The sequence below is a fragment of the Osmerus mordax genome, chromosome 18 (genome assembly GCF_038355195.1).
Source record: "Osmerus mordax isolate fOsmMor3 chromosome 18, fOsmMor3.pri, whole genome shotgun sequence".
NCBI lineage: Eukaryota > Metazoa > Chordata > Actinopteri > Osmeriformes > Osmeridae > Osmerus > Osmerus mordax.
The window spans coordinates 11924445-11949416 of NC_090067.1; the positions used below are offsets into that span (position 1 = coordinate 11924445).

At 48.1% G+C, this 24972-nt stretch overlaps 1 protein-coding gene across 1 annotated transcript; it reads right to left on the minus strand.

Annotated features, from left to right (window-relative positions):
* Positions 1–2469: 2469 nt before the first annotated feature.
* On the minus strand, positions 2470–19203 carry rims3 (regulating synaptic membrane exocytosis 3). Its single transcript, XM_067256337.1, has 6 exons — positions 18951–19203; positions 4558–4699; positions 4178–4290; positions 3645–3746; positions 3163–3302; positions 2470–2682 (listed from the first exon to the last, which is right to left on the minus strand). Exons 1-6 carry the CDS (start codon positions 19201–19203, stop codon positions 2470–2472), a joined length of 963 nt encoding a protein of 320 aa, XP_067112438.1.
* Positions 19204–24972: the final 5769 nt, after the last annotated feature.

A 24972-nucleotide genomic window follows, 5' to 3' on the forward strand; every position in this document is an offset into this window, starting at 1 on the left:
ACCCTTAAATACCCAAGATAACATTGTGTTGCTACTCAATACAGCACAGTTAAAGGACAGAGAATCTCATATAAGTCCCCAACACGGACATCACATGTAAAAATATCAATATCCAGTATCAGTAGTCATTTAATAGATTTTACCAAGGACTAAACATTTAGCAGTGAACAGGGAAATTTTGCTCTAAATTACACAAATTCAATAAAAATGTTTTTCGGAATAGCTACTTTTTTCTTTCCACCAAACATTTGTTTACTCTCTCTTAGAGGTCACAAAAGGCTTTTGCTGAAGAAAACATGTGCAAATACCAAAAAGTAAAGGTTCTTGTTTCTAATGCACCATGCCAGCCGTTCACAAAACATGAATAAACATAAATAAATTACACTGAGAATGACTTCATATACATGAAGTCATTGGCAAGGAAGTACTCCAAAGTTTAGAGGAAATAATCGAATGGTCTCACTCGCCATTCGTCAATGAGAGGAAGGTGAGATGCCAGGGTGAGTAGGGGCGTTCGGCCAGACCTTGGGTTAGAGAGAGGAACACCATCCGAAGGGCTAAAGTCTCAAAGGAAGGGAAGAGGGGGAGGGGGGGAGTGATCCAGTTGTTTGAAAGTTCAAAGTGCCTAAGAAAGCCTGTCAACCTTGTGTCTATTTCATTGGACGCTCATCCTCTTCAGTCCATTCGAGTGCCTTTCCGTTTGAACGTCAAATTTGTCATGCTGGCATTCAGTTGGGGAGACCAAGCCACCCTGTGCAGAGGGACTGGAGTTGAACGGAAAGACTAACTAATTAAAAGGAAGTGGAACACTGTGAGGTTTATGTCTTGTGACTCTCACATAGTATAGTTGTTGTTTTTTTAACACTTATTTGCCGCCATCTTTGACACAAACAGCTGAAAACCACAACACGATTTTGCATGTTAGATTTCTAAAGGACATAGAGCAAGGAGATTGTCGAGTGTTTCAAAACACCCTTCTCTCTCACGCCTGAATCTGTTTACTTTTTAAATAATTATTCTATATTCATACAATATCCATGTTCTGGGTAGGCTTCCAAAGCAAGGTTTTAAATATGTGAACACACACCCCATCACAGAAGAAGAGAGGAAACGTGTGTACCTATCAAAGTGTGTGTGTGTGTGTGTGTAAGTTTGTGTGGGTAATCTTGGGTTATCTGTCCAGGCGTCATATGCTGACACTTCTCAGACGCAGGTGTGAAACTAAAAACGACATCATAAATCGGTAAATCAACAGTGAATTAAACAGATTGAGTCCAGTTTCTGGTTGGGTTTATATTGGGACAGAGCTTTGGTCCTCTCGGAGGTGAAGTTTGTCGTGGGAAAACAATAATCCTAGGCTGCAGCTGGGACTACGTTTCCCAGTGTGCCCAGGGAGTGTCGATAAAGGAACAGGACTTTGTGTATGTTCTCCTCTACACCATAATGCAGCTTTTCATGAGGGATGCTGGTTAGTCAGGACTAGCTCTCTGATCTTAAGATGAGGACGTCACTAAGGCCCTGCCTTCTCCCTAACTCAATGTTTCATTCCTTAGACAGGATAGAGAGCTAAATAAATAAAGAACTACTATATTCCTAATATATTCTTCAAGGCAAGCTAAAAAATAGCACTTTAAAATGGTCTCAATAAGGGTTGCAAGCAAACGTGCAGATAAGCAGCTAATACATGTAAACACAACAGAAGCTATCTATATATATTTATTTCTATAATAAACTCTGTTTTGTGGTGATCAGAGGTTTGTGTTGCTACCTCACATAATGAACATCATGTGAACATCATGTGAACATCATGTAAACATCATGTGAACATCATGTGAACATCATGTGAACATCAGAGCCTGCCCGAGTAAGTGCGTGTGCGCGTGTGTGCGTGTGCATGTGCGTGTGCATGTGCGTGTGCGTGTGTGCGTGTGTGTGTCTGCATCTGCTGGTATGTATTCTGTTTCTCTCCATAACAGCCTGTGTGTTTGTGTGTCTGTCTATGTGTGTGTGTGTGTGTGTTGGTTATTCTAGAATGTATCTTCTTTTTTGCATTACATCTAAGTCATCGACTTTGCTACATATCCATATCTGAATATACTATTCTAGCTCTGGTACTAATACTAATTGCTTTGGTTTTTAAAAATAAAGTCTTTTTTTCCCTTAGTTTGGCATAGAGAAGTTTTAAAAACTGGCATTGGAATGACCCTCAGATGAGAAGTTCCTTGGAATTCTGGGAGCTGGATGTAAAGAACATCACCTGATTACCCAGAGTGGAGATGCTACATATTCCACACGCTCTGACTAAATCAGATCTCCTCTACGTAAAAATCAGACGACCACTGACGGTTGTGTTCGCTGAACTGCGGGGGGGAAGTGGACATGAGTGTGAGTGGGAGTGTGTTTGCACACACCTACATGCTTGTGTGAGTGCGAGTGAGTGAGTGAGTGTGTGTGTGTGTGTCTACGTGCCTAGGTACAGGTGGGGCTGGTGGCGCTCTCCAGGGAGGACTGGGACAGCCGGCGGGTAAGGGGGCCAATGCTGGGGTCGGCCAGGGAGGAGGTAGGGAACAGCTTGTACCAGCCGCTGACTGTGGCCGACAGGTCCAAGTCCTCCAGTAGAATCTGAGCCATTCCCATGAAGCACTTGTGGTCCATGCGCCCATAGTCCCCCCATACTATGACCTGGAGCGAGGACGGAGAGAGAAAAAGGGAGGGAGAGATGTAGAGAGGGAGGGAGGGAGAGAGAGAGAGGGAGAGATGCGGAGAGAGGGAGGAAGAGATGCAAAGAGAGAGGGAGGGAGAGATGCGGAGAGAGAGGGAGGGAGAGATGCGGAGAGAGAGGGAGGGAGAGATACAAAGACAGAGGGAGGGAGATAAGGAGAGAGAGAGAGGAAGAGAGATGGAAAGAGATGGAAAAAAGAGAGAAAGAGGGAGATGGTGAGAAGGTTTAAGAGAGACGGAGAGAGAGGAAGAGGGAGAGAGACGTGGAGAGAAAGATTGAGAGAGAGAAAGACAGAGTCAAAGAGAGAGTAAAAGAGAGTTAAAAAAAAAACAGATAGTGAGATAGTCAAAAATACAAAAATACATATAGTTGTGTCCAGTAAGAGAGGTAGATACAAAGGGGAAGAGGTCAGGGGAACAGCATGGAGGACAGAGGCCCACCTGAAGGACTTTCCCCTGAGGACTCTCTTCAAACAGCAGAGGTTGCTGGTATGTTGGGTCCAGAGTCTTCTTCACCACTCTGGTCTTCTTCTTCGCCAGGCACATGCCGTTCTCCAGAACATACACCTTCACGTAGGTCGCTGCTCCACAGGTCAACACACACACATACAAACTCAGCTACACGACAATCATAGTCTTTTTTCAAAGAATAATATACCATGTTAAAGAATAACCAGAACATTTCTGGTGAAATTGTGTGCTTGCGGCTGCCACACCAAGAGATGCCACAACACAGCTATTGTAGCAGCAGAGGCTAATAGTAATAGTAAGCACATCACAACACCTTTCATGTCTACGTAGCACAAACACTGTGGGAGGAGTAGTGGTGTCTACAACAATAACATACAGTGTGAGGTAACAGTAGTGTTCCTTGCTGGAAGCGAGAACACTAATAAAGTTATTTGAAAGCACTGCAAAGGTACCTGGGATGTTCTTGGAGCCTGGTTTGGGGGTCAATCCTCTGGCTTGGTTGACTTCCACCTCCAGCTGCCCTCCCCTGTCCACCATGCCCACATGGACATCCCCTGGAAGAAAACACACACACACACACTCTAAGAAAACACACATTTGTAGTCTTTTATGAAACGACATTACCCTGTCACCATAACAGAGCCTTTCTATTAGCCCCAGCTGGTCAGACAATGTGGCTGAACTGAATCTGCAATACAGATGTTGAACAGGAGGGGGCGTGTGTTCCTTTGCAAACCGATGATGGACTTCATCCAGTAGCATTTTGCGGTTTGAAAGCTAACAAAATATTTTTCGGACTTTCTGGTGTCAAGCATGGAACGATCGGGAACCGAGAGCAAAATTTGTGTTCCAGTTTGTGACCCAATTATACAAATGATCCTGAATTTCATGCATACAGCATGCAACAGCTACAACATACTAGCAGTAGTACCAAGTAAACAGTAAGTAGTAAAGTATGTGGTTGGGGGCGTAGTGACTAACTTACCCATGGGGGGCGTGGCTAGTGTCTGCCGGCCAACAATTTGGGCGGGGCCTAGTCCATCCAGGAAGTCGCTGAACTGACTTTCTGGGCCCAAGCGCGCTGTTGGAAAGACAAACCTGAGAGAAAGAGAGAGAGAGAGAGCGAGAGAGAGAGAGAGAGAGAGAGAGAGAGAGAGAGAGAGAGAGAGAGAGAGAGAGAGAGAGAGAGAGAGAGAGAGAGAGAGAGAGAGAAAGAGAAGTGGAAAAGGAGGATTCAATAAAGAGACAGACAGATTGACTGACAAACAGATAGACCGGACACAGACACACACACACACACACACAGACAGGTGGACAGACAGACAGGCAGACAGGCAGACAGGCAGACAGACAGGCAGGACATACGTTCCGTCGGAGCTGTTAGAGTTGGTGCTGCCGTCGGTGGACTCCTTGCTGCCCTGCCTCGTCACCCGGTTCCTCATCTCCACGGCGATGCCCGTCTCCGTGCTCCGCCTGATGGTGCTGCGAAGCTTCTTGTTGCCGCCGTCTGAGCGAGGACAGGTCAAAGGTCACGGTGTTACCACGGAGTCCATGTGTTACAGTGCATCACCATGGGTACGGTATTGGAAACTCGTACTCGGGTTCTAGCGGATGCAACGAGCTGAAAGATCATTGATTTGACTGTGGGGAAGCTGGATAACGCTTCTACTCAACGGTGTGTTTAGAACTGGGGGCACTCGAGCATGAAAGTCATGAATCTCTTTCTCCCTCTCTTTCCGCCCTTCCTCTATCCTTCTAGCACTTTTTCCTCTGTCTGTCTGTCTGTCTGTCTGTCTCTCTCTCTCTCTCTCTCTCTCTCTCTCTCTCTCTCTCTCTCTCTCTCTCTCTCTCTCTCTCAACCTCTCTCTCAACCTCTCTCTCAACCTCTCTCTCAACCTCTCTCTCAACCTCTCTCTCAACCTCTCTCTCAACCTCTCTCTCAACCTCTCTCTCAACCTCTCTCAACCTCTCTCAACCTCTGCTGTTTCAGACAAACTTTTCTCTCTTGCACTCACAAAGGCTTACAAACACAAGCACTGTGGCGTCTTCTGCAATGGGATAATGTGGTGGGCAGTAAGCTTGTTTATACACACACACACACACACACACACCATTTAGGCTTTGCAGGTCTGCTGACACCAGGAGAACAGAGAGCTGGCCTGCTAACCCTGGAAGCGGCTTTCAAGGTATCAGTCACTGTAATGACACACTGAGAGTGATAAAGGGTGTGTGTGTGTGTGTGACTGGAAGCAATGTCAGACATATTATCCCATGATGTGTCTGTGTGTGAGTCTGTGTGTGAGTCTGTGTGTGTGTGTGTGTGAGAGTCTGTGTGTGTGTGAGTCTGTGTGTGAGTCTGTGTGTGTGAGTCTGTGTGTGAGTCTGTGTGTGTGTGTGTGTGAGTCTGTGTGTGAGTCTGTGTGTGTGTGTGTCTGTGTGTGTGTAGAACAGTGGAAGCAATTTGAGGCTTATGTGTGTGTGTGAGGGTCTGTGTGTGGGTCTGTGTGTGTGTGTGTGTGTGTGAGGGTCTGTGTGTTGGTCTGTGTGTGTGTGTGTGTGTGTGTGTGAGGGTCTGTGTGTGGGTCTGTGTGTGTGTGTGTGGGACACTAGAAGCAATGTCAGATGCTTCTTCCCATAATGAGAGTGATGTCAGAGGAGTGACGTCAGAGGAGTGATGTCAGAGGAGTGAGGGTCTACACTCAAGCAGTCTTAACTTCCACCTATTCACTGTTCTTTATCTTTCCCCCCTCCCTTCTTCTCTCTGCCTCTCTGCCATCTTTCATTCCTCGGGGGAGAGGAGGGGGAGGGGGGACAGTGGTCTGAGGTCCACGGGGCCTCATAAACGCTACGGCTTATGATCTCCTCAGAGTGCCACACATACATTTTCCAGTGCTCAGGTGAAAATAGCTTGTTATAAATACCTGAGCAGGAAAGGTCTGTCCACTGGCTTACACTACAGTATGAAATATTAAGAGAGTAGGCAAGGGAACACATGCACTTTCCTCACACACACACACACACACACACACACTCACACACACACACTCATGCACACATTCACTATTTATTTCTTTTACGTTTCTGACTGTCTCACACTGGCACGTGAGCCGGTGAACTTAATACACTGCTGTGCTTTCAGAGCCCGGATCTTTCTCTTTGTACATAATCCCAACACATATTCTTCTTAACACAAACTAATGTCACAGGAAGGCACCCTCACATTCACTCACACACACACCACCCCAGGAAGTGTCAATGCAACAGCAGTGTTCCTGGTAATGACAACATAACACAAAAACTCTCTCACACACACATGATCGACAAGGATATTTTGGGATGGACTGCTCAGAGGAGGTCTGAGAAATGTTGACAGAGACGTGGACTGTCCCTGCTGATCTGAGACTGAGGCCCCAGGTCTATCTACAGATATCTGGGTCTTACCTATAGCTTCTATATGGTTCTATTTCTGGATATGGTCTCTTACCTATAGCTTCTATATGGTTCTATTTCTGGATATGGTCTCTTACCTATAGCTTCTATATGGTTCTATTTCTGGATATGGTCTCTTACCTATAGCTTCTATATGGTTCTATTTCTGGATATGGTCTCTTACCTATAGCTTCTATATGGTTCTATTTCTGGATATGGTCTCTTACCTATAGCTTCTATATGGTTCTATTTTTGGATATGGTCTCTTACCTATAGCTTCTATATGGTTCTATTTCTGGATATGGTCTCTTACCTATAGCTTCTATATGGTTCTAGTTCTGGTTCCAACACCAGGTTCTGGTTCGGAATCGAGAGAGAGAGAGAGAGAGAGAGAGAGAGAGAAAAAGAGAGAGAGAGAGGATAACGGGGCTCCAGGAGAGAGGAGGATCAGAAGAGGGGTGCTGTTGCCTTGCTATTTATAATCCTCCAGACAAGAATACCTCAGCCTCTGTGTGTGTGTGTGTGTGTGTGTGTGTGTGTGTGTGTGCGTATGCATCACTGGCGCTCCGACAAACCCCAAGCACCTCTGCTGCCATGACAACCCCCCACCCTCAGATCGAGGCTCATCCCAGACAGTGCAACCTGAGACAGTGGGGCGCCATAGCGACACAACCCCCCCCCCCCTCACCCACACCCCCCCCCCTCCCAACCAAACAAATCTACATTCACCATCTCATCCTCCTCATGAACCAGCCCTCCACCTCTGTAGTGTTCATCCACCAAAGGCCGCGCAGGACTCATACTCTGACTCATATACTCTGACTCCAACCACTGCCCTTTATTGTAAGACCTGGGGCTGGGGGCTGGGGTCAGACCTTGTGGAGCAGTGACATGAGGATGTGAGTCCAGGTGAAGAGGTTGGAGGTACAGCAGTACAGAGCCCACAGAACTGACTCGACACCGTATTGTCTTGTGCAGATGTGTTCTCCGCCCCTAAAAATATCCACTGTATCGAAGCCCCACTCAAACAGAAACACCTGTTACCCTAGCCACCCTCCACCACACCCCACCCCTTGTGGTGATCGGCAGTAATCTCTTCCTTCAGCTCTAATCCCCTCCCTCTTCGCCTGCTCTCTCCCTCTCTCGCCCGTTTCCATGGTAATGCCGTCTGCATTGCACCAAGATCCCCTACCAGCGTGTTTGTGAGTATCCTGCCCCCCTTGTCTCTCTATCTGTCTCTCTATCTGTCTCTCTCTTTATCTCTCTATCTGTCTCTCTATCTGTCTGTCTCTTTCCCTCTCTGTCTCTTTCTATCTCTCTCTCTTTGTCTCTCTCTGTCTCTTTCTCTCTTTCCCTCTCTCACTCTCTCTCTCTTTCCCCCGCTCACTCTCTCTCTCTTTCCCTATCTATCTCTCTCTCTCTCTCTTTTGTTACCAGATCATCACCCCCCCCCCCCCTTCCCCCATCCCTCTCCCCATTTGCTACGTTCCCAAATCGCCCAATCACATCAGTACCCCTCCCCCCCCCCCCCCCTGCTGTCTTCTGGCATCTGTCCATCTCTATCATACACCACTATATCACCCCCCTCCACCCCTCATCTCTATCATACACCACTATATCACCCCCCTCCACCCCTCATCTCTATCATACACCACTATATCACCCCCCTCCACCCCTCATCTCTATCATACACCACTATATCACCCCCCTCCACCCCTCATCTCTATCATACACCACTATATCACCCCCCTCCACCCCTCATCTCTATCATACACCACTATATCACCCCCCTCCACCCCTCATCTCTATCGTACACCACTATATCACCCCCCTCCACCCCTCATCTCTATCATACACCACTATATCACCCCCCTCCACCCCTCATCTCTATCATACACCACTATATCACCCCCCATCTCTTCTCCTCTCGCTATTACATCACTCCATAATTTTCATCCTCCTTTCCTCCATCCATCCGTCCATCCGTCCCAGGGTTCTAAAGCAGCTGTATCTTCTGCATCTCTGAAGATGGCTGTGTTGTTGCGTGTACGAGTGCCCAGGCCTGGTGGAGCATTATGTAAGCTTGTCTATTGTTCTCTAAGATGGGTGGGGGGTGGGGGAGTCTAAATTTGCTGCATGGCAATTAGGCTTATCCTGAATCAGGAGGATGAGTAACACAGGTCCCAGCTGAGCTCCACTCCCAGTCAACAGACCAGACATGATACATGTTGCACAACACTGGGAGAGAAGTGGTCCCACACACAGAGGATACATTTACATGTAGTCATTTAGTCATTTACCAGACGCTCTTATCCAGAGCGACTTACAGTAAGTACAGGGACATTCCCCCGAGGCAAGTAGGGTGAAGTGCCTTGCCCAAGGACACAACGTCAGTTGCATGACCGGGAATCGAACTGGCAACCTTCTGATTACTAGCCCGACTCCCCCACCGCTCAGCCAACTGACTCCCTTAAGGATAGAGAAGCAGAGTGGGATAAACCCCCTGCTGAAAATCTCTCTGTGTGCTCCGCAAGGCCTAGGGCAAAAAAAATGCTTAAACCCTTAAATAGCGATAAAACCCATGGATTGAATTTTAAAACCCGACCTGTTATTCATCCCAAACTTTTGGAATCTCTGGGGTTTCACCTTTTCAGTGCAGAAAGACTGACGTTCATCAGTAGACGCCACTCGTGTCTACTGAATCAGTGCCATGAATCGGCACTTTCATGGCTTCAGCAGAGATACAATTACATTTACATTTAGTCTTTTAGCAGACGCTCTTATCCAGAGCGACTTACAGTAAGTACAGGGACATTCCCCACGAGGCAAGTAGGGTGTGCCTTGCCCAAGGACACAACGTCATTTTGCACGGCCGGAAATCGAACCAACAACCTTCTGATTAATAGCCCGACTCCCTAACCGCTCAGCCATCTGACTCCCTGATAGACCTGAAGGTGCTGTCATCTGTGTAACGGGGGTGTAACAGACGTGGTCTTGCTCCGTCAGAAGGCTTTATGGACCATTTGTTTGTCCCTGCCTGGTCTCGAACACGCCCCCTCTGACTGCCAAGCGCAACCACTTACAGCTACGCCAAAGAAAAGCTAGCTATTCGTTGATGCGGGTGGCCTGTTACATACCTGAGGAGTGAGTTTCACCGATTCACACCGGTTACATCTGCACCACCGTTCTACCTCTGGATCAGTAATCAGTAGCACGCTTCATCTCAGTACCCCATCGTGTGTGTGTGTGTTTTTGTGGTTCTTGGGGAGACTAAGTGATTACATATCAGACGTTTCATGGAAATATGAACAAAGGCAATGTTTCACAAGGTTCTTCGAATAATGGGCCACTCTGGGAAAGGTTCATGCACATATCAAGATGAAAAGAGATCATTCAGGGGGTTTTCTGCTGCTGAGCGAAGTGGCAGGCGATTCTTGACTCTCCAGATAACACAAGAGTTTGATGGTGTGAGATGAACACGGGAGATGAGAGAGGGGAGGACCGGAGGGGAGGACAGCTCTGAGGAAAGTGTCAACAATGCAGAAAAGAGAACCATATGGAATAGCAATGTGTGTGTGTGTGTTTGTATGTGTGTGTGTCTGTGCCTGTGCATGCGTGTGTGTGTGTGTATGTGTGTGTTTGCGGGTGTATATGTGTGTATGTATGTGTGCGTGCATGTGTGTGCATGCATTTGTATATGTGTATGTGTGTATGTATGTATGTGTGTGTGTGTGTGTGTGGCAGATCATTAGGCCGCTCTGACATTTGAAGAGAACACTGAGGAAGTCTTTCTCATTATGGTCTGTAATATAGATTGCCGGTGTCTCCTGCTATTGGCTGCATCAGCGAACGCTGACGTTCCACCGTGCATAGCAACAGTTACCAAGCAGGGCTGGAGAAGGTTACTGATGGGGTGAGATGGAGTCCATACTGAAGCCCTCCACATGTCTCACTGCAGCCCTACACAGTCACATGTGAGTGTGTGTGTCTGTGAATGTCTGTGTGTGTATGTCTGTGTGTGTCTGTGAATGTGTGTCTGTAAATGTGTGTGCGTGTGTATGTAAGTGTTTGAACGTGTGTCTGTAAATGTGTGTGTGTGTGTATGTGTGCCTGTGAGTGTATGAGCGTTCGTGCATTTTAAGATCCTTCTGTCTGATTCAGCTGTTTACAAACCAGAGCTGATGCTCTTTGAAAGTGGTCCAGCTACCTACTCATTACACACACACTCTCTCTCTCTCTCTCTCTCTCTCTCTCTCTCTCTCTCTCTCTCTCTCCCTCTCTCCCTCTCTCTCTCTCTCTCTCTCTCTCTCTCCCTCTCTCCCTCTCTCCCTCTCTCCCTCTCTCCCTCTCTCCCTCTCTCCCTCTCTCTCTCTCTCTCTCTCTCAACCCCGACACAAATAAGTATGATCACAGGGTCAGGTTCACAGCTGTAAATGACAGAAGCCCTCACATGGATTAGAAGATCTATTGCACTAAGAGCAAGGGATCGTCTTATTTAGTCTATTCATTATACAGGGGTGTAATTTAATTCTGTTTCAATCTCCGCTTGATTAGTCAATTCTGAGAGAGAAAGAGAGAGAGAGAGAGGGGGGGGGGGGGGAGAGAGAGAGAGAAAGGGGGAGAGACAGGGGGAGACAGAGAGAGAGAGAGAGAGAGGGGGGGGGAGAGAGAGAAAGGGGGAGAGACAGGGGGAGACAGAGAGAGAGAGAGAGAGAGAGAGAGAGAGAGGGGGGGGGGGGGGAGAGAGAGAAAGGGGGAGAGAGAGAGAGAAAGACAGCATGTGACAGAGCAGTCTCAGAACCTGGCATCGTGTTCAGCAAACTGCCTGCACATATGTCTCCTTGGTTTAGCGGGAGCAGTGTGTGTGTCTGTGTGCACACGTGCGAGTGTGTGTTGCTACTCTGCACCAAGCTCACGTGCCCTCATTTCTGCTACTGCACCGCTTTCAGGAGAGGTAAGGAAGGGGTCGCGGGAGAAGGAGAACAAGAAAGACAAAGACAAGCAGAGAAATATAGAAAGCCACGGCGGGTTTGTGTGTGTGTGTGTCTATATGTGTGTGTGTGTGTTTACAGGTCTCCTAAGTAGAGAGGAGTTCTGATGAAAGTCCAGTGATGAAACCATTATTATGGTATGCTGAAACACACCAAACACACACACACACACACACACAAAGGATCCCATCATCACAGTGACTCACCTCACACAAGCCTTCCTGCTCTGTGCCACACACTGTAATTTTCTGAGTCCTGCTCCCTCTCCCTCTCTCTATGTCCATTAACAAGGGGCTGTCGGAGCAGCGGCGAGCCATGGATGAGTGTATACCTCACCACGACACCGAGGGGCAGAGGGAGACTCAACTGGGTTAGAGGAACACGAGTGCGACCGTCTTTACCCGGCTCAGGTGATTCACTCTGAGATAGAGCCGTGGTTGTGTCCTGATATGGTTTCACGGTCCAAATCAAATCAGTTCTGGTGAGATGACATCCATCTACCTGCTCTGAACATACCTGATGGCCGTGCACATTGCCAGTTGTATGCACACACATGCAGGTATATACTATCAGCATTCATTCATTCAGTCATTTAGCAGACGCTCTTATCCACAGCGACTTACAGTAAGTACAGGGAAATTCTCCCAGAGGCAAGTAGGGTGAAGTGCCTTGCCCAAAGGCACAACTTCATTTGGCACGGCCGGGAATTATATACATAGGTACACTCATACACACACACACTATCACTATCACACTATTGGAAACGAACCAAAGAGAAGATCGGGAGCATGCCATGGATCTAGTGAGTGACAGAGAGATGGAGGGAGAGAGACAGAGAGAGAGAGATGGAGATGAGATAGGGACAGAGAACAAAGAGCTGGAAAGAGGGAGGGGGTTGGAGAACGAGAGGTGAGATGAAAACAGAGAGACAGAGAGACAGACAGCACAGCTGGAGTCAAACAGCCTCTCACAACGTTTTCCACAAGAGGAAAAGAGCGTCGTTCTAGATATATGACTCGTGGTTTAAGATGTAAAAATTTCTATAAAAACTATGCTGGTACTTTTGACAGAAAGGGGAGAGGGAGGAGGGGCTGGTGGGGGAAACAGATGAGTCAGGGACAGCTGTGATAAGCTGATGGTCGAATCTGTGGACTGGGGAAGAGAGGCTCAGCCCAGCCCTCTACTCCTGGACTGGGGAAGAGAGGCTCAGCCCAGCCCTCTACTCCTGGACTGGGGAAGAGAGCCTCAACGTGGCACACCTGTTGCTCATCTACCCCCACTCCTGGTGAGTACAACAGGGGACAAAAAGGGCTGATATGGTGGTTGATGTGGACATGTTTTCTGCTACACAGACTCGCCGTAAGGAGAGAAGAGCCCTAACGATGGAGCCAGGAGGGCCAGAGGCTAAGAGGCTCGGCGACCGAAAAGACACGCCGACACAGTTTTTTCAGTTTCCTTAGTACCGTTTTAGTTTTACACCAAAAGGTGTTATTAAACACCCTAGAGCTTACCTTCTCTCTCTCGAGTCTGTCTCAGCGCTTCACAACACGCAAAGGGACTCTGTACGCCACAGCGATCCCGTGGAGCCACCGTCTCTACACAGTGACTCAGGAGGAAAGTGAGTAAAGCATGTCTGACTCACTCTCAAAACACCGATATGCAAATTCCCACGACTCAGCTGTGTTTATACACACACAGACGCGCGCGCACACACACACAGGGACACAGAAACAGAGTATTTGTAAGTTACTATTAAGCCTCTAATCGTGATGACTCAGAAATGCGCCTGTGGATCACAACTATCAAACAAGGCGTCTTGTTTTGGCTGTAAGCGCTAAGCTGTGTTTCTCTATTGTCCTCCGTATAAACCATGTGATCGTCCTCATTGGGGGTCAGGTCTGGGAGGCGGGGGGGGGGGGGAGACGCCTAAAGAGGATGGTATATTCACATAAGTTTTAGAGGAAACTATATGCAATATTGGGATTGTGTCTCTCTCCCTTCTCTTTCTCTCTCTCTCTCTCTCCCTCCCTTCTCTCTCCCCCCCTCTCCCTCCCTTCTCTCTCCCCCCCTCTCCCTCCCTTCTCCCCCCCCTCCTTTCTCTCTGTCCCCCCTCTCCCTCCCTCTCTCTCCCCCCCCCCTCCCTTCTCTCTGTCCCCCCTCTCCCTCCCTCTCTCTCCCCCCCCCTCCCTTCTCTCTGTCCCCCCTCTCCCTCCCTCCCTCTCTCTCCCCCCCCTCCCTTCTCTCTGTCCCCCCTCTCCCTCCCTCTCTCTCCCCCCCCCTCCCTTCTCTCTGTCGCCCCTCTCCCTCCCTCTCTCCCCCCCCCTCCCTTCTCTCTCCCCCCCCCTCCCTTCTCTCTGTCCCCCCTCTCCCTCCCTCTCTCTCCCCCCCCCTCCCTTCTCTCTGTCCCCCCTCTCCCTCCCTCTCTCTCCCCCCTCTGGTGTTGGAGGGAATGAGAGCCTTTATATTATGTGGAGAGGAGGGTGTCAATTTCAGAGCTTCAAGCTCCATTCCCACTTAATAACTCAGAGTGATGTTCTGCTACACACTCTCTTCCCCCTCCTCTGTGATCCTCTTAGTTTATTTCTGTCTCTCTCATGATTCAACTTCCATTCAGTGCTGCTTCATTGGAAATAACAAATATATTTAAATTACTAAAACAGAAAATACTACTCGTCATATACAGTACCACTGACAAATGTCCTTCAATTGGGTAATGGAGTTGGCATATAAACTGGAAGTGGGTCTTCACTTGTATCTAATTTTGTTACATTTAGTAATTTAGCAGACGCTCTTATCCAGAGCGACTTACAGTAAGTACAGGGACATACCCCCCGAGGCAAGTAGGGTGAAGTGCCTTGCCCAAGGACACAACGTCATTTGGCACGGCCGGGAATCGAACTGGCAACCTTCTGATTACTGCACTACTTTGTTTACTGTCTCCCATAATGTTCGATCCTCTTATTCAGTGTTGTGTGACCTGCCACACGGGACCACACCACCCCACACGTCCAGAGAAGATTGTAAATGAGGTTTGTGGATGAGCACTCAATAGAGCAGAATGGAGTGTGCCATTGAGTGTTAATGCACACCAGTCGTAAGTTCACACATGCACACACGCAATCTCACAATCACACGCTTCTGGGTGATTGAGTGTGAACACACACTGGCCTAACATATAAAAGCCATGTCCATTCTCACAGTCAAGAGAATACACACACACACACACACACACATTCTATCAGTTCTCTCTCTCTCTCTCTCTCAGTTCTCTCTCTCTCTCTCTCAGTTCTCGCTCTCTCTCTCTCTCTCAGTTCTCTCTCTCTCTCTCTCAGTTCTCTCTCTCTCTCTCAGTTCTCTCTCTCTCTCTCAGTTCTCCCTCTCTCTCTCTCTCTCTCTCTCAGTTCTCTCTCTCTCTCTCTCAGTTCTCTCTCTCTCTCTCTCAGTTCTCTCTGCAAGCCTCCTCCATACATTCAGACTGGCTTGTGAACCTTGTGAGGGTTGTGTACATGTTTGCCTCTTGTGTTCTCTCAGGCATGGGTAAACCTGCACATGAGAGAAGACTTACTCTCTGGGAGGGTGACTCACCGATTAGACCCGGAACACTGCTCATCCCACCGTGTGTGTGTGTGTGTGTGTGTGTGTGTGTGTGTGTGTGTTTGAGTGAGAGCGAAAAAGGGAGAGACTAATAATAGAGAGTAAAAAATAGAACAGGGATTGGAGGAAAATGTCATCCCTAACACTTACCTGTTACTCAACCTTAAAATACCGCGAGTCAAAAGGCAGGTGATGGAGTGCTGGGTTAGGACGCGCGTTAGAGCCGCTCTCGTCAGACACTTCTATGATCTTGATGCTCAACCTCACCTGATAAGTCGTGCATGGGGCATCCATGACAGCTCCTTCATCCACACACCACTAGTTTGACGTAATCTCTCTCTCTCTCTGTCTCGCTCTCTCTCTCTGTCTCACTGTCAGTGTCTCTCTCTCACTCTTCCCCTCCATCTCTGTCATTCGCCCTGTCATTCTCTGTCACAACCCCCCTTCCCCCCTCTCGCCCTCCCATCCCCACCCCCTGGAGACGGTTTCCACCTGCATCTGATTGGTCATTAGCTGACCAATCGAGCAGAGCTCCGCATGTTCCCCAAGCAGCCCTCGGAAGTCATACCTGGGCCGGCCCACCCCGTCAACCAATCGATGGATCTGTTGTTGGGAACACGACAGCTACAGCTCGCCCTATTGGTCAGCACACAAGCCTGGCGGCTTCTCACTGAGTCGTCTAATGAAAGTGGATTGAGCAGACTTGTTTGTCGAATGAATAAATGGATGCATGTTGTCGAGTGCCAGACGCTTAAAGTCACAAGTAAACAGACGGCATGTCAATGTTTCAAATTTGGTCTTGTTTGGCTTTAGGCTCAAGTGAACTGACGACTGGGGATGCAATATCCTGCGAGTAAAGCAAAAATCAAAGAGGGCCGTTGAATTGATTTACTGTGTTTGTGTGGATGAAGAACAAGCTGCTGCTTTCGACTCTAAAGGAGGGGTGGAGTGGGAGGGTAAGGAGGAGTTGAGGATGATATGAAGAGTGCAGGGAGAGGAGGAGAAGATAGAGAGGGGAGAGAAGAGGAGAAGAGAGGGAAGAGAGAAGAGAAGAGGAGAGGATATGCAAGGAGCGAGAGGAGAGGGAAGAGGAGAGGAGAGAGGAGCGGTAAGGAGAGACATGAGAGGTGAAGAGAGGAGGGGAGGAGAGGAGAAAAGATGTAACTGTAATTGTTGCAGGCACAATGTGTTTTCTCTGGCAGCTGAGAACATCTAAATTTAGACACCCTTTCCCCATCCTTCACCTCCATTTCTCCATCCCTCCTTCCTCTCCTTCGTGATCCCTTCATCATGAAACATGAAAACCCCATGGAGACAAAATTGACAGCCCTCCCTGCGTCAGACAATCGTCAACCGTGCCTCAGAGTGCCGCTGTGTGTGTGTGTGTGTGTGTGTGTGTGTGTGTGTGTGTGTGTGTGTGAGAGTGTGTGTGTGCGCACGTACAAATGTATCTGTTTGTGTGCTCATTCTGTGACACGGTGGCATGACGTCTCCACCATATGGGGACTGTGTCAGAGTTGGCACTTGTCAGGCAGAAAGGGGCGAGATAACCTCCCACGCCCTACCTCTCTTCCTCCCTCCCTCTCTCCCTCTCTTTTTTCTAACCTCAAGTTCATCCCCCATCCCGTGGTGTAAAGCTATGGTCCATGTAGTATCTCTGCATTCAGTATAATCTCTTAAGTAGACATGAGTATGATGTATTGGTTCTAAGTCTGTGTGTGTGAGTGTTTTGACGGCAGGTGCAGTTTCGTAGGATGAGGGCAGATTGTCCCACTGACAAGTAACGCACAACCTCCCCCCCCCCCCCCCCCCCTTTCTCTCTCCCCCCATGAACAGAACGGCACACTGACCCCAAAACACCAACCCCTTCCACATACACACCAAGCCTCTCCACTCTCTGGCTTTACCACCCACTACCCAGAATGCAACCTGGGATGTGTTGGTTTACATCCCGGTGGGGGATGTGGGGGTGGGTGGGGGAAGAGGCCAAGGGCTTGTGTTGCCACTGAGGTGTTTCACAAAGCCTGCCTTCTCCGACAACAACCCTGGCTACCTGTCGTGTAATTACACCCCATGGGAGACTGAGCACCTGAGAGATGTCACAGGCCTATCAGCTGTGTCCCACGTACGGGAGAACCTGCATGTCACAGGCCTCTCAGCTGTGTCACACGTACAGGAGAACCTGCGTGTCACAGGCCTATCAGCTGTGTCACACGTACAGGAGAACCTGCATGTCACAGGCCTCTCAGCTGTGTCACACGTACAGGAGAACCTGCATGTCACAGGCCTATCAGCTGTGTCACACGTACAGGAGAACCTGCATGTCACAGGCCTCTCAGCTGTGTCACACGTACAGGAGAACCTGCATGTCACAGGCCTCTCAGCTGTGTCCCACGTACAGGAGAACCTGCATGTCACAGGCCTATCAGCTGTGTCACACGTACAGGAGAACCTGCATGTCACAGGCCTATCAGCTGTGTCACACGTACAGGAGAACCTGCATGTCACAGGCCTATCAGCTGTGTCACACGTACAGGAGAACCTGCATGTCACAGGCCTCTCAGCTGTGTCACACGTACAGGAGAACCTGCGTGTCACAGGCCTATCAGCTGTTCCACACGTACAGGAGAACCTGCATGTCACAGGCCTATCAGCTGTTCCACATGTACGGGAGAACCGACAGGATTTATCACACTGTTCCTCACCGCTCCCTCTACGCCAAAGACTTGGTTCTAAACCCAACAGATTGATGACATTTTACTGCTAAATGGAAAAATGGTTAACCCTCATTAGGTCTTTATGCTAAACAAATGCTAAGCTTAAGTGGTTTGATGTAGAGTTGTTCTGGAGCTATCAAGGCCGCTCTCAATGCTCTTAAACAGACAACATCTTCCTTAATAATAATTCAGTTTTTTACGGTGGTAAAATATTTGAAGCATATGATGTTGGGTCAAACAATAGCATGTAAACAAAGAGATTCCATTTCAAGGCAGAATCCCAAGCATGGTCGACTTATAGAAAAAATTATACACCGTTTCCATTAAAAAACTCCAATCTTGGTTTCGGAAATCAATATCTTTTTTTTTGCCTTCTAATCACACTCATATTAAAGATGAAGCCCCTGAACCATAAGATAAATATCCTGCCATGCTGACAGTCATTTGAATCCCATCAGAGCAACTTGTAGAGACAAGAAAAAGCATCTCTGGAAACAGACAAAAGGGACAAAGGGAAGGAAAGAGAGAGAGAGAAAAAAACGGAGGGGAAAGGAAACACTAGAAATAAAGGAAGGGCAAAGGAGGAAGACGAGAGCGCTATTACGGGGCCTGAGAGGAGGAGACGTGAGAGGGAGAGGATCGGGGAGAGAGGGTGTGATAAAGTTGTTCTGACCTAACGGGGATGGTGAGAGATTACAAACAGACGGAGGGCGGGGGAAGGCAGAGACAGACAGAAGGGAATAACAAGAGATCGCAGGAACAGAAACTGGTGGAGAGAAAGGAGGGTAGCAACAGAGTACAAGAGGAGGGAGAGGGAAATAGGGCAAATGGAGAGGGTCAGCTAGCTAAAAGCACAAGCAGTACATTTTGGAAGAAGAAAAGTGCTCTTCCATCCAGCCCAGTAACACGCCCCTAACCAAGCAGATAAACATCCCAGCCCTGCCCAGCCCCAGCCCCTGCCCAGACCTGCCTCAGCCCCTGCCCAGCCCTGCCCAGCCCTACCCTACCCTGCCCTGCGTCCACTAACCTTGCTGGTTGAGCTGCTGTGTGCTCTTGCTCCACTGCGACAGTCCCACAATGGCCACCATCTTGGCCCCCAGACTGGAGCGCCTCTTCTTGTTGCCGGCCAGGCCCCCAGGGCCCTCGGGTCCCCCTCCACAGGGGCTCTTCTCCAGGCTGTACATGGCCCCTGAGATGCTGGACGAGCGCACCACGTTCCTGGCCGCCGCCGCGCTCATCCCTCCCGTGCTGGACACGTCCACGGAGCTACTGAGCATCATGGTCTCGTCAGGGGTGGTGGGGGGGCTGGAGGGGTGGGGTGGGGGGGTGAGGGAGGGAGGGAGGGAGGAGGGGGGGAGGACTGGGGGGAGAGAGAGGGAACAAGAGAATGGGTGAGCGGGCTTTTTTGGATTCCTATGACGCCCAAAAGAAGATTACTGGCACTTGCCAACTGTTTTGTTTTTTTTACAAAAGGAAAGCTGTGAAATAAGCATACGCACTGAGATGCTGTACGCACCCAGATCGCACCACGAGGCTTACACACACACGTCAGACAGTTTAGAAATATCAGCAGAGGCCGGCTGTTGAGGAGTGACCCTGTCAGATGGTGTTTGTCTTCTGGGTCATTCTAGAGACTATTTTCACAAGTTGACCTTAAAAAGTGACATCACAAACTCAGCATCCTGGGAGAAAACACACCGAAACACACTATACCGGATCAAGTAGTAAGGTCAAGTTCCTCAGTTCAGCAAAGTCATGAAACGACTCTGATTTCCTCATCCTCTCTTATGTTCTTTATCTTGTACAAATCTCTCACATCTTGTTTCTGTCTGTTTCTGTTGCGTTCCGTTTCTCATGGAGGCACCTTTCCTCATCTTCCACTTCCTGCCTTTTCTCAGCTCCTTATTCCATTATTTTCTCCTCCTCATCTCCTCTACCCTTCCCGACCCTCTCCCCTCCTCTTCTCCCCCACTTTTCCTCTTCTCCCCCCACCCCCATTTCCTTTCCTCTCCTCGCCTCTCCTCTCCATCCTGAAAACAGAGGGACTATGCTGAGACTAAACCGACAGCTCAAGGGCACATAAAATATGAAGGTGCACTGTGTCCAACCGCTACACTCACACACCCAGCCCCAATGCTACTTTTTAAATCTCTCTCCCTCCTCCCTCTCTCTCTCTCCCTCTCTCTCTCTCTCTCCCTCCTCCCTTTCTCCCTCTCTCTCTCTCCCTCCTCCCTCTCTCCCTCTCTCTCTCTCTCTCTCTCTCTCTCTCCCTCCTCCCTCTCTCCCTCTCTCTCTCTCCCTCCCTCCTCCCTCTCTCTCTTGACACACACACACAAACCTTTGGTTAGCACAGCATGTTCCACGAGGAATACGTCAGAGTTGTGTCTCAGGTGGTTTGTAGCCAAACACATGAGTGTGAATGCACAAAACGCATGAGCGCACACGCACAGACACACTGTCACACTGTCACACTGTCACACATCACACTGTCACACACATTTACATTACATGTACATTTAGTCATTTTAGCAGACGCTCTTATCCAGAGCGACTTACAGTAAGTACAGGGACATTCCCCCGAGGCAAGTAGGGTGAAGTGCCTTGCCCAAGGACACAACGTCAGTTGGCATGACCGGGAATCGAACTGGCAACCTTCGGATTACTAGCCCGATTCCCTCACCGCTCAGCCAACTGACTCCACACACACACAAATGCCACACATGCTCAATCCCACACATGGATACACCATGAAACAATGGAAGCACAGGTAAGCACATACACTGGAGTGAGAAAAGGAAAATAAGTTGGAATGTAAGATGGCTTGAATGAATCTGTTAAGCACTGTGGGGACAGAGGGGCCCTAGTTTTAAAAGGTTTATTTTTAGAGACCACTATGTAAAATGTTGCACGTAAACCCTGTTCTGTCAACTCAGATTAAGGCTAGTTCAACACTTTTAGGTTGCCTTGTCATATTACTGCAAGGGAGCTGCTTAGTCCTACTATAGCCTATAATGCTGCTGAAGATACACATTTCAGATTCAGTTCAAAAAACACAAACTGTTGTTGTTACGTTTTTAAAAAGTACAAATTGTTAAAGACACACACACACACACACAAACACACAGAGAAAGACACAATTAGAAAGAAATAAAGAGATAGAATTAAAAATGTAATAAAAAACGATCAGATCTTAAGAGATACACACTTCCTCTCACAAACACACAAACACTCGCACACACTTTCCACCTTTTTCTTCCCTCCTCTTTTCCTTTCCTGCTCATGACACAAGGCTGCGGCCCGTTCTCTCTTGGGGTGCACCTCAAACAGAGTGAGAGAAGGAGGAGGAGAGGGAGGGAGGGAGGGAGGAGGAGAGGGCGATGAATAGAGAATGAATGTATTAGTGGCTCCATAGAAGAATAAGGACACTGAATATAAACGAGGGAAAGAGAGTGAAAGAGAGAAAGAGATGGGTGCTCGCAATTACTTCAGAGAGAAAGGATGGGAAAAGAAATTAAGGAGAGTATGTGAGAAAGGAGAGAAGTGGAAAGCAAAGGAGAGAATGTGGAGGTGGGAAAGAACTAGACAGAAAGAGGGAAAACTAGTTTAAAAACCATCCTTTTCTCTCTCTCGCGCTCTCTCACTCCCTCCCTTTTTCTCTCTCTCTCTCTGTCCCTCCCTTTTCCATCTCTTCAGGCTTCAGTTTATTGACCAAACAAGCTGCTGAATTTCAGTGTGCGCAAACACTAAACCCGCCCATGGTGTCAATGCCATTATACTGTGTTTGCACTTTATACCTGTTTACAAGCCATTACTGTTTGCACTTCTGGTTAGACGCTAACTGCATTTCATTGGCTCTGCGTTGGTACTGTGCACAGTGGCAATAAAGTTGAATCTGATTCTAATCTATCCTGTCTATGGTCACCTCGAGGACTATGTGGGTACACTTAACACTGCAACCCTGGTGCTACAAAAGAACATTGGAGATAAAAGTACTCCTCTATAGGAGAACCTTGGAGATAATAGTACTCCTCTATAGGAGAACCTTGGAGATAATAGTACTCCTCTATAGGAGAACCTTGGAGATAATAGTACTCCTCTATAGGAGAACCTTGGAGATAACAGTACTCCTCTATAGGAGAACCTTGGAGATAATAGTACTCCTCTATAGGAGAACCTTGGAGATAACAGTACTCCTCTATAGGAAAACCTTGGAGATAACAATACTCCTCTATAGTAGAACCTTGGAGATAACAGTACTCCTCTATAGGAGAACCGTGGAGATAACAGTACTCCTCTATAGGAAAACCTTGGAGATAACAGTACTCCTCTATAGGAGAACCTTGGCGATAACAGTACTCCACCATGCAGTGTGCTAAGGGGAACGCTGTGTTTGGTTCAAGCTCTCAGTGTTCATGATGTGTAAAGTTTACCTGCAGTTTAGCCATGGTTTATTCATGCTATCTGGACATGTTCCAAGATTATACAAGCAGCAAGCTAGCAACCGTGACGCCAACCTCAAACACGTGTTTGCGAGTGTACGTGCATTACTAACGGAAGCTAATTATTGCTTAAACGCCGCAGAACTTCTCACGAGCATTTTCACGCAGCACAGATCAGGCCCTTGGGGTCTGATCTGCTCCCCCCCCCCCACCCCCCGCAGCCTCAGAGAGGCGGCAGGAGAGTCTGGCCCAGGGTCAGACCAGGAGGGCCATCCATCTTCCTCAGCCGGCCGGGCCGCTCCCCTGACGTATGGGGGCCGTCTCTGGGCTCTCGGGCATCTCATCTGGGAACTCGTTAATTTCTCAGCCTGTCAGCACAACACCGTGGCCTTCCCTGTCCACCTCCAGACCTCCCATCGCTCCGCCCCCTTCCTCCAGCCCTTCTACCTGTGTGGACAGTGTGTGTGAGGATCTCTGTGTGTGTGTGTGTGTTGGTGTGGTCTTGTTTTACCGTGTGTGTGTGTGTGTGTGATACATGTGGCAGAGTCACACAGGCATTACAGAAGGACAGACAGGAGGCCTATCGCACTTCCTGTTGAGGTTACCATGGCGATATCCCGTGTTGCGGGAGGGAGAGGCTTGGAGCCTGCTGTTGTGTTTAGTGTGTGTGTGTGTGTGTGTGTGTGTGTGTGTGTTTGGCCTGGCTGGTGGAGCTTTGTGATCATGGAGTCTCTTTGGGAAGGATAGCAGAAGGAGAGGTTTGCAGTCACATGAAAACACACACTGCGTAAGTGCCAGGGAAACCGGAAGCCAAAAACACACACATTCACAGACTGTCCACATACATGGAACCACACGCACACAGCACATCTGAAACACACATTAACAAGTGCCATGTTGGAGGAGGGAAAGAGTCCGAACATGAATATATAAAGGTGAACACAGCCAGTTCTTTCAATCCACATTTAGACCAGTTACGCCACAGAAAAACAGTCTCTCCACCCTCAGCTAAGCACCTCAATCCAACAGCACGGTTTCACACAGATATATCATTCAAAGATTCCTTAAGCAACAAAGAAATCATTAAAAAAAAACATCAAATTATGTATTTATTTGTGATTTCATAGTTTAATTGGCATTACTACAGATCCAATCACAGGCATTATTGCACACAGATACGGTCACACGCTTGCTGTTGAACGTTAAGTGCCGTGAAATAGACAGAAGGCCTAACTCTGAGGCCAAGGCCTGGCTTCTCCCATTGGATCAATGGAACTCAATCAAACCTTTAATGAGGTGAGTCACAGAGTCCCTCTCGGTAACGCACCGACCACGGCGAGCGTTAATGGCGTTGGCCACGCCATGTTTTCAGACAAATTGGCTGGATGGTGCTCAGAAGTCAGGAGACATGTTTAATGTAGGAGTGTGTCTGTCATACAAGAGGGGGGGGGGGGGGGGGGGCGGGGCTGTTAACCCTGTAAGACCCAACCCTATAATTTCAACATCACCTTTAGCTCTCCAAAAAACACATTTGCAAATAAGATTTGGAACGACTACATTTACATAACAAATGGGTCCTATTGTCTGGCCTTGCAATTCTATTGGATACATTTGGTCTTTCAAAAAAAAGAAATTAGCAATTAAAGAGCTAAACGTGACGTAATTTTACAACAAGGGGTCTTACAGGGTTAAATGAACGGAGATGTCCTGGTAACTGAGTTGTGTGGTAAGTGTGGTAACTGATGGACTGTTGAACATCTTGCCTGAGGATTTACATCCTTAACTGGAGGCACCTGTGGATCCATCGCTTCCTGTTTTACCTCTTTTTTTATGTTGTGTGTGTTTATTTTCAAGCTTTAACGTGTGCCTGAGAGCCATTTCCACTTAAGAGCAGGCTCACAACACTGAATGTCTCAACTGGGATTTGATCTGAATGACTCTGGTGAAGTGCAACCACTCATGTCACCTTTAGAACCTCAAGCTCTCCCCCAACCTGACAGTTTCATCTGGGTTTACATCAGGGGAACGGAGAAGGGAATAGCATGTTTTATCTTGAGCTGTCTCTATCTCCAACAAACAGTGTTCTAATAAAAACAGAACAGTAGGAAGAGAATAGGTAAAAATAAAAAAGGTAAATTGTGTTCAAGGGAGAATAAAACTGATCTACTTTTGCTTCAACTTTTCACTCGAAAAAAGCAAAACAGTACCCTTATACAAACTTGATCTCCTTTAATTTCTCATTTCTCTACACGTCAACTTGAAGGGGATGTGAGAGAAAAAAAGGAAATAAAATTGATTAAATATCTCCTTTCCCCTTTCAGCCTCACTTCTGATCTCTCTCCCTTCTCAAATCTTCTTCCTCTCCCTCTTTCTCTCTCCTCCGGCACCAGTCAGGCTGAGAAGGACAGAAAACTTACACCGTCAGCAGAGGACAGACTGAGAGATAGCGGAAAATAGAAAAATGAAGACAAAAAAAACGGGTTATGAAGCTGCCGGGCGGTGGGAAAATGGGTTAAGAGGTTTGTGATGGATGAGACGGGGAACTGTCCTGACTCATGGCCTGCTTTCTGGGGGCTGACTAATACAGTACATTTACAATTAGTAATTTAG

What these genes read in the sequence shown, in the direction of transcription:
- rims3 (XM_067256337.1), bottom strand. Translation starts at nt 19,203, where the DNA reads ATGATGCTCAGTAGCTCCGTGGACGTGTCCAGCACGGGAGGGATGAGC. An exon ending in ACAGCAGCTCAACCAGCAAG is followed by an intron (nt 4,700 to 18,950) that starts GTTAGTGGACGC and finishes GTCCTCGCTCAG; the next exon opens with ACGGCGGCAACAAGAAGCTT. An exon ending in AGGCTCCAAGAACATCCCAG is followed by an intron (nt 3,303 to 3,644) that starts GTACCTTTGCAG and finishes CCTGTGGAGCAG; the next exon opens with CGACCTACGTGAAGGTGTAT.